Below are 12,803 nucleotides of genomic sequence, written 5' to 3'. Positions count from 1 at the left end.
AACGCATATATGTGGAATCTGAAAATATTGGTATAGACAATCTTATTTACAAAGCAGAAAAAGAGACACAGATGTAGAGGACAAATGTATGGAGACCAAGGGGGAAAAGGGTGGGTGGGATGAATTGGGAGGTTGGGACTGATATATATACTATTGATACTATGTATAAAATAGATAACTAATGAGAACCTACTGTATAGCATAGGGAACTCTATGCAGCGCTATGTGGTGACCTAAATGGGAAGGAAATCCGAAAAAGAAGGGATACATGTATACGTATAGCTGACTCACTTTGCTGTACAGTAGAAACTAATACAACATTGTAAAGCAACTATACTCCAATAAAAACTTTTTAAAAAGAAGCTATTGTACTTATATTTGTATCTATTTTGCTTTTGCCCTGATGTTACTTTTATCAAATCATTCATTTATTTCATTTTATAAATCAAGGAGTAGGTAATTTGATGAATACTGATTAAAGAATGCTTCAATAATATCTTCCCACAGCGTTTTCTCTGCTGATGTTTTGTAATATATGGTCTTTGTAAATACTGCAGTAGCCATGTACTGCTTTTCACCAAGACTTGCTTGGGGAAAAGAAGAGGAATTTAACAGGATATATTTTTGCTAGAATTAGAAAATAATAGATTGAGGTTTTAAAAAAAATAAAGCCAACAGACCATCTCCCTCGAGAATCCTTCTTGGCTCCTTCCCATTTGGCCTATTAAACTAGTCATTAATTTCATACTAAGGTTCTATTCTTTAAGTTGTGAGCATAATTTCTGGGGCTTTTAAATTTAGGACAGGAACTTTTGATACACTGCTCAACTATAAGGACACATACAATCAATAAACTTTAAAATCCCCTCCTTCCTATAACATCATTGTGCTTACTATTTTTATCTGATAAAGAAGAATCCCTCTACAAATATTTGTTCCCAAATATTGCTTACCTCTGGATAAAGATGGAAGCGTTTCACTGTATTAATTGCAAGGGGATATTCAGTAAGCTTGTCATTCATAATCATCCATAGTCCTTCCAAAAATGAAGGTGCTTCGATAATGGTTTTGAAGTAGGAATAATAAAGTCCCTTTAAAAAAGTACAAATTGTTAATGTAAGTAAAATTTGAAAATATTTATTTTTATAACTCTTTTTAGAACAAATTTACTCTGAAAAAAAGAAAAGGATAGATAATAAGACTACCTAATTTCTCCTCGCTAGTGCATTCTTGGATGCAAAAAAGGCATACATTTTCAGGTTACCACTATAATATTCTTTCATATTTTCTGTAGGTTTGAAAAAGAGTTAAAGGGATGGTTAAACATTTTAAGGAGCTTTTCTAACCACACCTTAAAATATGTAAACAATATATTTTTAATTTTACCAAACCTGATTTTACCCCCACATTATGAGATGCCTAGAAGTTGAGATATGATTCTGGCACAAACAGAGATGACTTCATGTCCTTGTACGTGTAGAACTTTGCATAGAGAAAATTACTTCTTTTTCTCCAACTCTTAAGAAATAACAGTGACTACAAGAGCATTAGATGCAACTTTGTGCTTTCATCTTACTTCCTAGTTCCATCTATTGGCTCTGCACAAAGTGAAAGCTAACTAAATGTGAACCGACTATTGTTCATGACACAAATGCTGTGTCCTAAAAAAAGGATTACTTTAGTGCATTATTCCAGCATGTGGAATAATGATTTTATTAGGTTACTAAAAGTGCTGTTTAAATTCCAAAGATTAACAAAAGCATGTTGTTTCATATTACTTCCTCATCAATTTCCTGCCTTCCTTCCTAAAAAATAAAGGGCCACATAGTTTGTAATACACGCTCCCTCAAAAAACATTAAAAGCAATTTTCAACCCCACACTCATTCCTGCTTCATACAACTATAGGTACTTTATTTTTGATAGACTAAGCAACACTAGTGACTATTAAAATTAAAGATCTGGGGGGCTTCCCTGGTGGCGCAGTGGTTAAGAATCTGCCTGTCAATGCAGGGGACACGGGTTTGAACCCTGGTCCGAGAAGATCCCACATGCCACGGAGCAACTAAGCCCGTGCGCCACAACTACTGAGCCTGCGCTCTAGAGCCAACGAGCCACAACTACTGAAGCCTGGGCGCCTAGAGCCCATGCTCCACAACAAGAGAAGCCACCGCAATGAGAAGCCCACGCACTGCAATGAAGATCTCTGCAACTAGAGAAAACCCACACGCAGCAATGAAGACCCAACACAGCCAAAAATAAAAATAAATAATTTTTTTAAAAAGTATAAAAAAATTAAAGATGTTTTAGCTAATGTCTGAAAAAGCATTTACTCATAATTTTGATTAGTAAAATAAGTTCATATAAGGATCTTTCCCTTTTCTTATGAGAAAAACAAGGCAATACTACAATGAAAAGATATTTAATATGCATGTCTATACTTAAATAGAAAACATATAAATTTTTATTAATAACAGTTATTATTTTTGGGCCAGGTACTGTGCTATGTGCTTCATTCATTTTCATCTTCCTTCATTTTCAGTAAAACCCTGTAAGGCTGGCATTATTCCCAGTTAACAGATGAGACTGAGAATCAAAGTTAACTTACTAGCCATTACACAAGAAAGCACAGAACTGCTATCTGAATCTAGTGATCTGTCATCAAAGCCCAGACTCTGCCACAGCTATGCTCTTTAATATTTTATATCCTGTCTTTGGAAATAATACCTATAATAAAAATTCAAATGCCATACAAATGCTAACACACCCAATTCTTCAAAGCTTTAAGTGGCTATACGGTGAGACTTAAAAAGCAATGGCTGAGATACCTAGAGTAGGCAGTTTTATAGAGACAGGAAGTAGAATAGAGGTCACCAAGCAGCTAGGTGAGGAGTGAGTGTGAGTGGGGAGCTAAGTGTTTAGCAGGTACAGTCTGTTTGGGATAATAAAGCTCTGGAGATGGATGGTGGTGATGGTTGCACAACTATACAAGTGTATTTAATGCCACAGAACTGTATACTTCAAAATAATTGAAATGGTAAATTTTGCTAATTTTTTAATTAAAATTTTTTATTTTAATTTAGCCACAATTAAAACCAAAAAACAAAAGTAGTAGCTAAACAGTCAGGAGGGCCAGTTTCAATTCTTCTCTTGGCCCCTAACTAGCTGATCTGGAAGACAGCCCTGGTCTCTCTTAATTGTAAATTTCTGCAATTTTGGCATTCTTTTTCCCATTTAACTCACATAACAATTATGTGAAATACATATGGTAGATAGATTATCTCCATTTTATAGATTAGATGTCTAAAAAACAGAAAGCATTATATCAAAAGTTGTCTCTTAAAAGAAATTATCTTGAAATCAAGAGAGCTAAAAAAGAATTTAAAGAGCCAGATAAAACACGGTCTCCCAACTCCACCCTAAGAGAAAACAATTTCTGATCATTTTGGTAGCCCTGTATCACTTTTTTTTAATTTATTTTTTTGTGGTACACGGGCCTCTCACTGTTGTGGCCTCTCCCGTTGAGGAGCACAGGCTCCGGACGCGCAGGCTCAGCGCCCATGGCTCACGGGCCCAGCCGCTCTGCAGCATGTGGGATCTTCCCGGACTGGGGCACGAACCCGTGTCCCCTGTATCGGTAGGCAGACTCTCAACCACTGCGCCACCAGGGAAGCCCCCTGTATCACTTCTTAAACCTTGTCTTTGTTTTCCTTCTTTCTCAGCTATTATAATTGATCTTTATTATCTTAAAAAGGAGTCTGCCTTAGGAGAGGAGGAGAATGAGGTAAAAGAAAAAGAATCCTGAAACACTTTTTTTGTTATATGTTTTATTTTTTAGATTCCATACATAAGTGATAAAATAGAGTATCTGTCTTTCTCTGACTTATTTCACTAAGCATAATACTCTCTAGGACTACCCATGTTGTTGCAAATGGCAGAATTTCATTCTTTTTTATGGTTAATATCCCACTGCATATATATGTATATATTACATCTTCTTTTATCTATTCAACTCTTGATGGACACTTGGGTTGCTTCCATATCATGGCTATTGTAAATAATGCTGCCATGAACATTGGGGTGCATGTATCTTTTCAAATCAGTATTTTTGGGTTTTTTTGGATATGTGCCCAGGAGTGGAATTCCCGGATCATATGGTAGTTCTATTTTTAGGTGTTTTGTTGTTGTTGTTGTTGTTTTTTGCGGTACGCGGGCCTCTCACTGTTGTGGCCTCTCCCGTTGTGGAGCACAGGCTCCGGACGTGCAGGCTCAGCGGCCATGGCTCACGGGCCCAGCTGCTCCGCGGCATGTGGGATCTTCCCAGACCAGGGCACGAACCCGCGTCCCCTGCATTGGCAGGTGGGCTCTCAACCACTGCGCCACCAGGGAAGCCCGATTTTTAGTTTTTTGAGGAATCTCCATAATGGCTGCACTGATTTACATTCCCACCAACAGTGTACAAGGGTTCCCTTTTCTCCACATCTTCAGCAACATTTGTTATCTGTACACTTTTTGATGGCAGCCAGTCTGACAAGTGTGAGGTGATATCTCATTGTGGTTCTGATTTGCACTTCTCTAATAATTAGTGATGTTGAGCATCTTTTCATGTGCCTGTTAGCCATTTGTATGTATTCTTTGGAAAACGTCTATTCAGGTCTTCTGTCAATTTTTTTAACTTTTTCTTTTATATTGAGTTGTATGAGTTGTTTATGTATTTTGGATATTAACCCCTTATCAGTCATAGCATTTGAAAATATTTTCTCCCATTCAGTAGGCTGTCTTTAAGTTTTGTGGATGGTTTCCTTTGCTTTGCAAAAGCTTTTAGGTTTAACTAGACTCTATTTGTTTGTTTTTACTTTTATTTCTTTTGCCTTAGGAGACAGAGCCAAAAAAAATATTGCTACAATTTATGTCTAAGAGTGTTCTGCCTATGTTCTCTTCTAGGAGTTTTATGGTTTCAGGTCTTACATTTAGGTCTTTAAACCATTTTGAGTTTATTTTTGTTTACGGTGTGAGGACTAAAACACTTTTTTATTCAAATAATAAACCTACAGGCCAGATTTCAAAAACAAACCTATGGTTACCTAAGGGGAAAAGTGGGGTGGGGAGAGATAAACTAGGAACCTGGGATTAACATACACACATTACTATATATAAAATAGATAACCAACATGGACCTACTGTATAGCACAGAGAACTCTACTCATATTCTGTAATAATCTACATGGGTAAAGAATCTCAAAAAGAATGAATATATGTATACATATAACTGAATCAGTTTGCTGTACACCTGAAACTAACACAACATTGTAAATCAACTATATTCCAATAAAAATTTTTTTTAAAAACAGCAAAAATAAAACAAAATAAACCTATAGGCTATAGCTTGAGAAACAGTGCAAATCACCAAAAATTCATTTCAGTTCCTAATAAGTTTCCACCTTATAGTCTCACTATTCTTAAACTACAAATGAATTCATTAGAAGAAAGAACCTAACCATTTCAGTGCGAAAAGTCATCTCCCGTTCCAAGGATGAGAGGTGAGAAAAATGACGATCATTTTCAAAAAGTGTTATTAAATGTATCCTAGAAGAAAAATAACATGTTTCAAAAACAGCACTAAAATAACTATTATAAACAAAGTATGAAAGCCATAAAAAGATAAAGAATAAATTTTTATAATAAATATTGAGAAAATTTTGTAACTTGCTAATTTGTATATTTTTAGGCATTCATAAGCTAGCATTAGCACACAGCTGAAATTCCTTAACTCCCTGGTTCCTAATCTTAATTATGTATCTAAAACTCCTGCAGATCTAATCACCCTTCCTCCTACTCCAGGCCTCTAAATCAGAACAGAAGCATGTTTTTGTCTGTTTGTTAGGTTTCACAAGTGTTTCCAATGTACCAGGTTTGGGAAATGCCTCTAAATGTTGAAAAGCTTTGGAATATAATTTTAAATAAAATTATTTTAGGTTAAAGCAATTTTTAAATAAGTATAATACTACACAAAGTGCCAAAAAACACAGGACTGTACTTTGAGATATTTTATTAATGCAACTTAAAAAAACAGCTGTAGGTACTGAAAACAGGTGCATATGTGACAAATAAATTATTGTCAGCAATTATGCTACCCTTAATTTACATAGTAGATGCTTTCCAATGAAGTAAAAAATAAATCAAAATTCCATATAGCAACCCTGTCTTTCACTCACCTTCGTTTACACATACACATGCCACGGTACCAACAGCTGTAGGAAATGTTTCTTACCATTACAGCCTTAGTTCTAACATCAAAATCTCCCTGCAGAATAATGATCAGAAGAGCACTGTCCCAACAGGATGTGGGGCAGATCCCATTCTTCCCAATAGTAGAAATCCTTGAGCTCAGGTAGAAATGAAGATACGTCAGAGGAAAAATATTATTTTACATAGAGTTTTTGCAAACATATCATTTGTGTAAAATTATGTGCAGGTGTATGCATACTGAAAGGTTCATTTAATTCTGTATTACCATCACAGAGTGTTTATCTTCATTTCTACCTGATTTCCAATGACAGGTGTCACTGAAACTTTATCTCTAAGTTTATGTCACTAACAACACTCAATTACTATAAAATGAGGAAGGTTTCTACATGAAATAAATATGAAAAGTATACTACAAAAGCTAGATATTTAAGAAATATAGTGGTGAATCCTTTGATAAAGCAAAAATACTTTAATTCATAAGTTACTATTCCCCTAATGCATCCATTTATAAAAGTTGCTTCACATGACGTTTTAAAACAGGTTATATATATATATATATATATATATATATGTAAACTGGTGCACATACAGACGTTCTATACATGTAACAAGCAGTTATTGTTTTATTATATGCAAACAGCAATGGCAATTTTTAATTCAAATGTTTTCATTGATTTCAAACTGAAACTAATCTTACCAGTGCAAAATTGCCACAAAGACAGCTGGAAAAAGAAGAAAAGAAAAAAGTCATTAAAAGCTGCTTCATTATAATATACCTTTAAAACAACTATTTAATAATTTTTAAAACAAACATTGCACTGTTGAAAGTTCCCAATCATGCTTCTCCAGCTCTTTTTCCATAGTCTTACCATCCTGAGCTCATTCCTACCACTCTTCAGTATTTCTCAGATTTACTATTCTTATGCCACGATCAGCAAACTATGGCCCATGGTCTGTTTTTGTATTGTCTGCAAGCTAAAAATATTTGTTAAATTTTTTAAGGGTTATAAAAATAAGGAAGAAGAATAGTTAACAGAGACCGTATGTGGCCTGTGAAGCTTAAAATATTTACCACCTGGGTCTTTATAGAAAAATTATATACTTGCTACATATGTTAACTTTCTATCTAATACATACATAATATACTCTGAACCACTTTAAAATTAAACCTATACCTCCCCTCGCAACTCAAAACAGATGCCCCTCTGATAAGGTTTCATTAACTCTTAAGATGCACAGAGAATGCCTTATTCAACTATACTTGTATCCTCTTTCTTATTCTCCAGACAATTACTCTTAAAAATGACATTTAAGGAAAAGATCAAATATCCTACTAAGTCCATCTAGCTTTCCAAAAACCCTCAAAATATTCGTGTGCCTCTCCCTCCCCTTACTCCACATTCCACACCTGATAAAATGGTAAGGTGTAATGACGCCAATATTGTAAAACTAAAGAAGTGCTTATCACAGTTCCTTTCAAAGTTGTGATAAAAAGCCTGTCCCCTGGGCCCCTGTATCCTGGGCCCCAGTATCCTGTCTCTGTCAATCTCACCTCTGATAGTGACCCAACCTTATACTTTACTGAAACAAAGATCATTTAATGCGAGCACTCCCAAAGTCTCTTATATCCACTTCAACATTTCTCTACATAGTAATCTTTGCTTCTCTATTCTCTACCATCTAAGAAGAGGAAGCATCTCTTCTTTTCAACAGTTAGCATCTCAAATTTGTGCCTTTAATTTCATCCTTCCCAATTACTCCAAGACTGCACTATCAAGTATTCCCTCTCTTGGAACGTTAATCCCACCCTCTCCCTTTGGTTCTTCCCTTCAGCCTTTAATTTTCCTAGGCCTTAAAACACTTCTCTTGATCTAGTAGGCCTTCCAACTATGAAATATTCTCTCCTCCACCCCCCTGCCATTATCTAACAAGATTCTTAGCCAACTTCTTTCTTCTAAGTTCCTATAACTCTTTTAAACGACCAATGATCAGTTAGTGATCAACATCAATGGCCTCTTTCACTTCTGCTTTTCAATCTCTCTGTAGCATTTGACCAGATTCTTAGATTTCTTCCTGTTATCTTCCATCATATCAACTCTTTCTGACCATTTTGTTTTTACATGCTTATCTATCTGGTTTTCCTTCTCTCACCTCTTAAAACTAAGTATAACGGGTTTTCTCAAATAGCTTTACTTTGCTCTCTTTCCTCTCTTGGAAATCTCACTCAATCTTAACATTTCAACTCACTTCCACATGGATAATTCCCAAATCTACACTCCTCATGCCTGAACAAATGTTCTCTCTCCCTCTCCTCACATTCTTTTCCTTTTCTACCTCACTACCTACCCAGTTCCTCTCAATTTGTTGCCATCAACTTTCACCTCTGTCCTCTCTTCTCCATTCCTACTGTTGCTACCCTCATTAAGACCACTATTGCCTGGATTCCAGCATTCAATTATTTTTTCTGCTTCTTTTCTCAGTCCATATCCAGTCCATTTTACACAATGCTGTCAAATTATTCTCTCGGAAGCACACTTCTGATCATTTTACTCTATTTAAAAATCATTCAATGCCAACATCGTGAATGTACTAAATGTCACAAAATTGTTCACTTTAAAGATGGTTAATTTTATGTTATGTGCATTTCACCTCATTAAAAAATTATCTTCCTAAAGAAAAGAATCAATCGGTGCCTCCCTACAGAATGAAGTCCAAATGCCTTAAACCTAGGCTTGAATTAGCCTCTCCATGGCTGGTCCCAACCAACCTTTTGAACTTCCTACTTTCTCTTCTTTTTGTACCCTTACTCTGCTTTCATATTTTCTTACTTCCATGACTGATTATGCTGTTCATTTTTTTTTTTTTTTTTTTCGGTACGCGGGCCTCTCACTGTTGTGGCCTCTGCCGTTGAGGAGCACAGGTTCCGGACGCACAGGCTCAGCGGCCATGGCTCACGGGCACAGCCGCGCCATGGCTCACGGGCACAGCCGCTCCACGGCATGTGGGATCTTCCCAGACTGGGGCACGAACCCGTGTCCCCTGCATTGGCAAGCAGACTCTCAACCACTGTGCCACCAGGGAAGCCCTATGCTGTTCTATAGGCCTCTAAACTTGTTCTGTGCTTCAGGCATCCATATGTTAGCCTTTTGGTCACAATTCAAATCCCACCTTTTCCTAAAAGTCTTATCTGATCTCATTTCCCACTTCCCATTCTCCAGTATGTTCACTGTTTTGAACTCTCATAGCACTTAATATACTCACTCATCATTTCACCCAACATTGATTGAGTGCCTTCAATGTGCCAGTCATGGGTGCACGAGGGCTTGTGTTTGGGCAAAACACCTCTGTATTCAAGACCATGTTGATTCTGGATGTGGAATGTATCTGTTTCCATAATTAGACATCTGACAAAATCTAAATATGAACCCCCATCTATTATTTCTCAAGTATTTTCAACACACTCCAAATGTGGACATTCATTCTACTTTAATTAACATCAGCAGTCAACTTATGATAGAAATCACAGTACTTACATTAGGAGACATTTATCCATGTTTCAATACACATCAGCAGCCAGTCTTACGAAAGACTAGGCTCAAAACTGATTTTAATGAAACAGCAATATTTAAGTTACGTCTTAAGCTACAGAAAATGAGGAATACAAATAAACATATTTCAAATGCTTAAATAAGAAGAAAATTTAAGCATCAAAGCTCCTCAGCAAGATGAAAATAAATGGAAAACATGGGTAAATACATTGCCTAATGTGACTCTATTTCCGCTATTAAAGATTCTCAACTCATTAAAATAACCAACAGTTTATTTTGCTTTATTCAAGGTGCAGAAAAATACAATGTCTGACCTCTCCCCCCCAAAAGCTACCCTATCATTTTCACAACTTGTGATAAATGGCTGCCTTAAGATGACATTTTGTTGGTGACCCATGAAGTGATCACTGTTCCTGAAAACCCTTGAAAATGTTTTAAAAGAACTTTAAAAGAAGGGGACTGGAAATTCTTGTCAGCGATTTTCCAGAGATTGGACCTCGCCATTATTGCTGCTAGACTTGCTTGTTAAACTGATCTGCAAGATTCACCAAAACCACTTCCAACCCGAGGCTCAGAGGGCCCGCGGGTCCCTCGGATGCGAGCCTACCGCGCGGGAGTGCTGGGCCTCGAGCCGTCGGGGCTCCTGCCGAGGGCTTTCCCCGGTCGACTCTGCTCACCTATGCCGAGGGTCATACTGCCCGTGAACTGATATCTCCGCAATAGATGCACCTTATCGCGGAGCTGCTCCATGAAACATCTGAGGAATTGAAAGCGGCCGAGAAGAACGGTCCTTCCGACCACTTCCATTTGCAGGCAATTCTGCGCGTTCAGGTTTCGGGTCCTCCGCGGCGAGTACTTCCGGGCGCCCCCTGGCAGGTTCCCCCCGCGTGCGGGCAAAGGCAGCTCCGTCTTTTTCACCTTCCCCTTCGGCTCCTCGTCCAACTCCGGCTCTCCGGCTCCGGTGGCCCGGCGCCGCCGCTGCTTAGACTGCGTGGAGCGGAGAGAGTACGACGGCTCTGAGGCCGCTTCTTTGAGCTTGTTCCTCGTTTGCCCGACCATTTTCTCATAGTCCCTGTTCGGATGGAGCTGCTACTCTCTCCGGCGCGGGCCCGGCCGAGTCGGGCGACGTCCGCAGGTGTCTGGCTCGGCTCGCAGCCTCAACGACTAGTCCCCGCCGCCGTTGCGGGCCACCGGGTAGTCAAGGCGACCGCGAATCCTGGAAGGGGGGCGGCGTCAGGCCCAGGCTGCCCCGCGCGGCCGGTGCGCCGCCCACGCGTGCAGCCCCACGTGCGCAGACCCTGTGCGCAGCTCGGCGCGCATCCTCCCACGTGCGCCTCCACGTGTACAGACCCAAGTAAGCGGACGCCGCGCAGAGCCCCACGCGCGTCTCCTCACGCTTATCCTCTCACGTGCGCCGCCCATCTCACCGCTGCCCTACGCTGCTGGTGGACAAGTCTAAGGAACTTCCTTCGACTTTAGGCTTAGCTTTGTTATTTTTACCAAAAGATTGTCTGTCTCGAGGTTATTGAAGGCAAAGGAGATCTCAACTGAAAGAAATAACCGTAGAAGGAGAGCGAGGGAAGGAAGTGGGCGCCTGTGATGCGCCTGGCACTTATTAGGAGCGTCTCTCCTCGCCGCCTTGGAACACTTAGCATTGGGTACTCAGTCCGTCTCCTACGCCGAGGCAGTGACCCGAGGCCGCAGGTGGCAGAGCAGGCGTCAGCCCGGTGAGTCTAACCCCATAGCCTCTGGTTGACAGGAATTCGGTGATGTCCCCTTTGAGGACAGCGCTTATTAATCCATTCTGAAGTGAAATTGTGACCCCCAACAAGGTTGCTCAGAATTCGTCAGCAGTTGAGCGTGGAGTTGCGCTCAGTAGTCTCCCCCTTCTGAACCAGGGACCACCCAGGAACATGTGAGAGGGGAGCCCCATAGTCACTGCACAGCCACACGTGATGCCAGGGCGGCTGGCAAAGATGGACAGGGGCCATTGGTATTTTTCATGTCCTCTGTTACAGGCCACGCCGCTTCACGTCCCATCTGTTTGATCATGGATCGAACTCCCTAAGCTCCTTCTCCCCCATCTAATCTAGGCTCACTGTGGCCAGGTTAATTTTCCGCATACCACACCCTTCAGAAATGCTCGTGGCTCCCATTAGCCCGCAAATAAAACGTAAACTCCTCAGCTTGTTCATCGGTACCTTCAACAAGCTGCCCCAGTCTGCCCTTTCAAGTTTAGTTTCCCATGTCCGAGGACACAAATCTTCCTTTCCAGTCATTACAGGTGAGGTCCGTAGTGTGACTCCGTAACTATCCGTTTACTTATACCGAACAGCCCTCCTGTAGCTTTTTCATCCATTTCTGCCTGCCCATCTCAATTCTATCACCCTCCGAGCTAGCCCACATTAATTTCCCTACTCTGAAGGTCTAAAGCAGTTACTGACAATATTATTCATCTTGTCACTTATTTAAATTCAATAAGTGCTAATATTAATTTGTTGGTTTGTAAGATTTTCTTCAAGGAGTGTTTCTACATCCCTGGCACTATATTTGGTGCTTAAAATGTTTTCGCATCTAGGGAATTTCCTGGCTGTCCAGTGGTTAGGACTCCGCGGTTTCGCTGCTAAGGCCAGGGGCCCCCGCGGCCGCGGCGGGGCCAAAAAAAAAAGTTTTCGCATTTAATTCACACGATAACTTTGTATGAATTAGGAAACCGCGGGTCAAGGATGTAATGATTTACCCAACTTTTAACAGCTAATAAATCGTCCAATCCTGAGTTTAAAATACAAGGTACTTATGGGTGGTTGATAAAAATATATTATTGAGTAAATATGCAGATTCAAAAAAACCTTATTTTTTCATATGAGTATTTTAATATTGTTTTTGGAGTGCAGTGATTTTGTTTCCCTTTAATAAAAAGGAAATTGTAGAATTATGTTAAACTTATAAAATGAATTGGGTGGATTTGCATCTTTTGTATGTATTAGAACATCTGGTTCTGGAGCCTT

General features: G+C 39.4%; 1 protein-coding gene across 2 annotated transcripts in view; it reads right to left on the bottom strand.

Annotated features, from left to right (window-relative positions):
- The window catches only part of DPY19L2 (dpy-19 like 2), an 89,486-nt gene extending 78,449 nt beyond the window's left edge, over positions 1-11,037 (bottom strand). For both annotated transcript variants that reach the window (XM_030857528.2, XM_060305423.1), the window contains exons 1-4: positions 10,473-11,037; positions 6,945-6,969; positions 5,497-5,584; positions 954-1,091 (exon numbers count right to left, since the gene is read on the bottom strand). In XM_030857528.2, coding sequence (XP_030713388.1) covers positions 954-1,091; positions 5,497-5,584; positions 6,945-6,969; positions 10,473-10,854 — 633 coding nt within the window. In that variant the 5' untranslated portion in view covers positions 10,855-11,037. The remainder of the gene's footprint in view (positions 1-953; positions 1,092-5,496; positions 5,585-6,944; positions 6,970-10,472) is intronic.
- Between the last annotated feature and the right edge of the window lie 1,766 nt (positions 11,038-12,803).

This window comes from Globicephala melas, chromosome 9 (genome assembly GCF_963455315.2).
Source record: "Globicephala melas chromosome 9, mGloMel1.2, whole genome shotgun sequence".
Lineage (NCBI taxonomy): Eukaryota > Metazoa > Chordata > Mammalia > Artiodactyla > Delphinidae > Globicephala > Globicephala melas.
The sequence above is the reverse complement of the archived record's forward strand: the minus strand, read 5'-3'. Positions and strand labels throughout refer to the sequence as shown.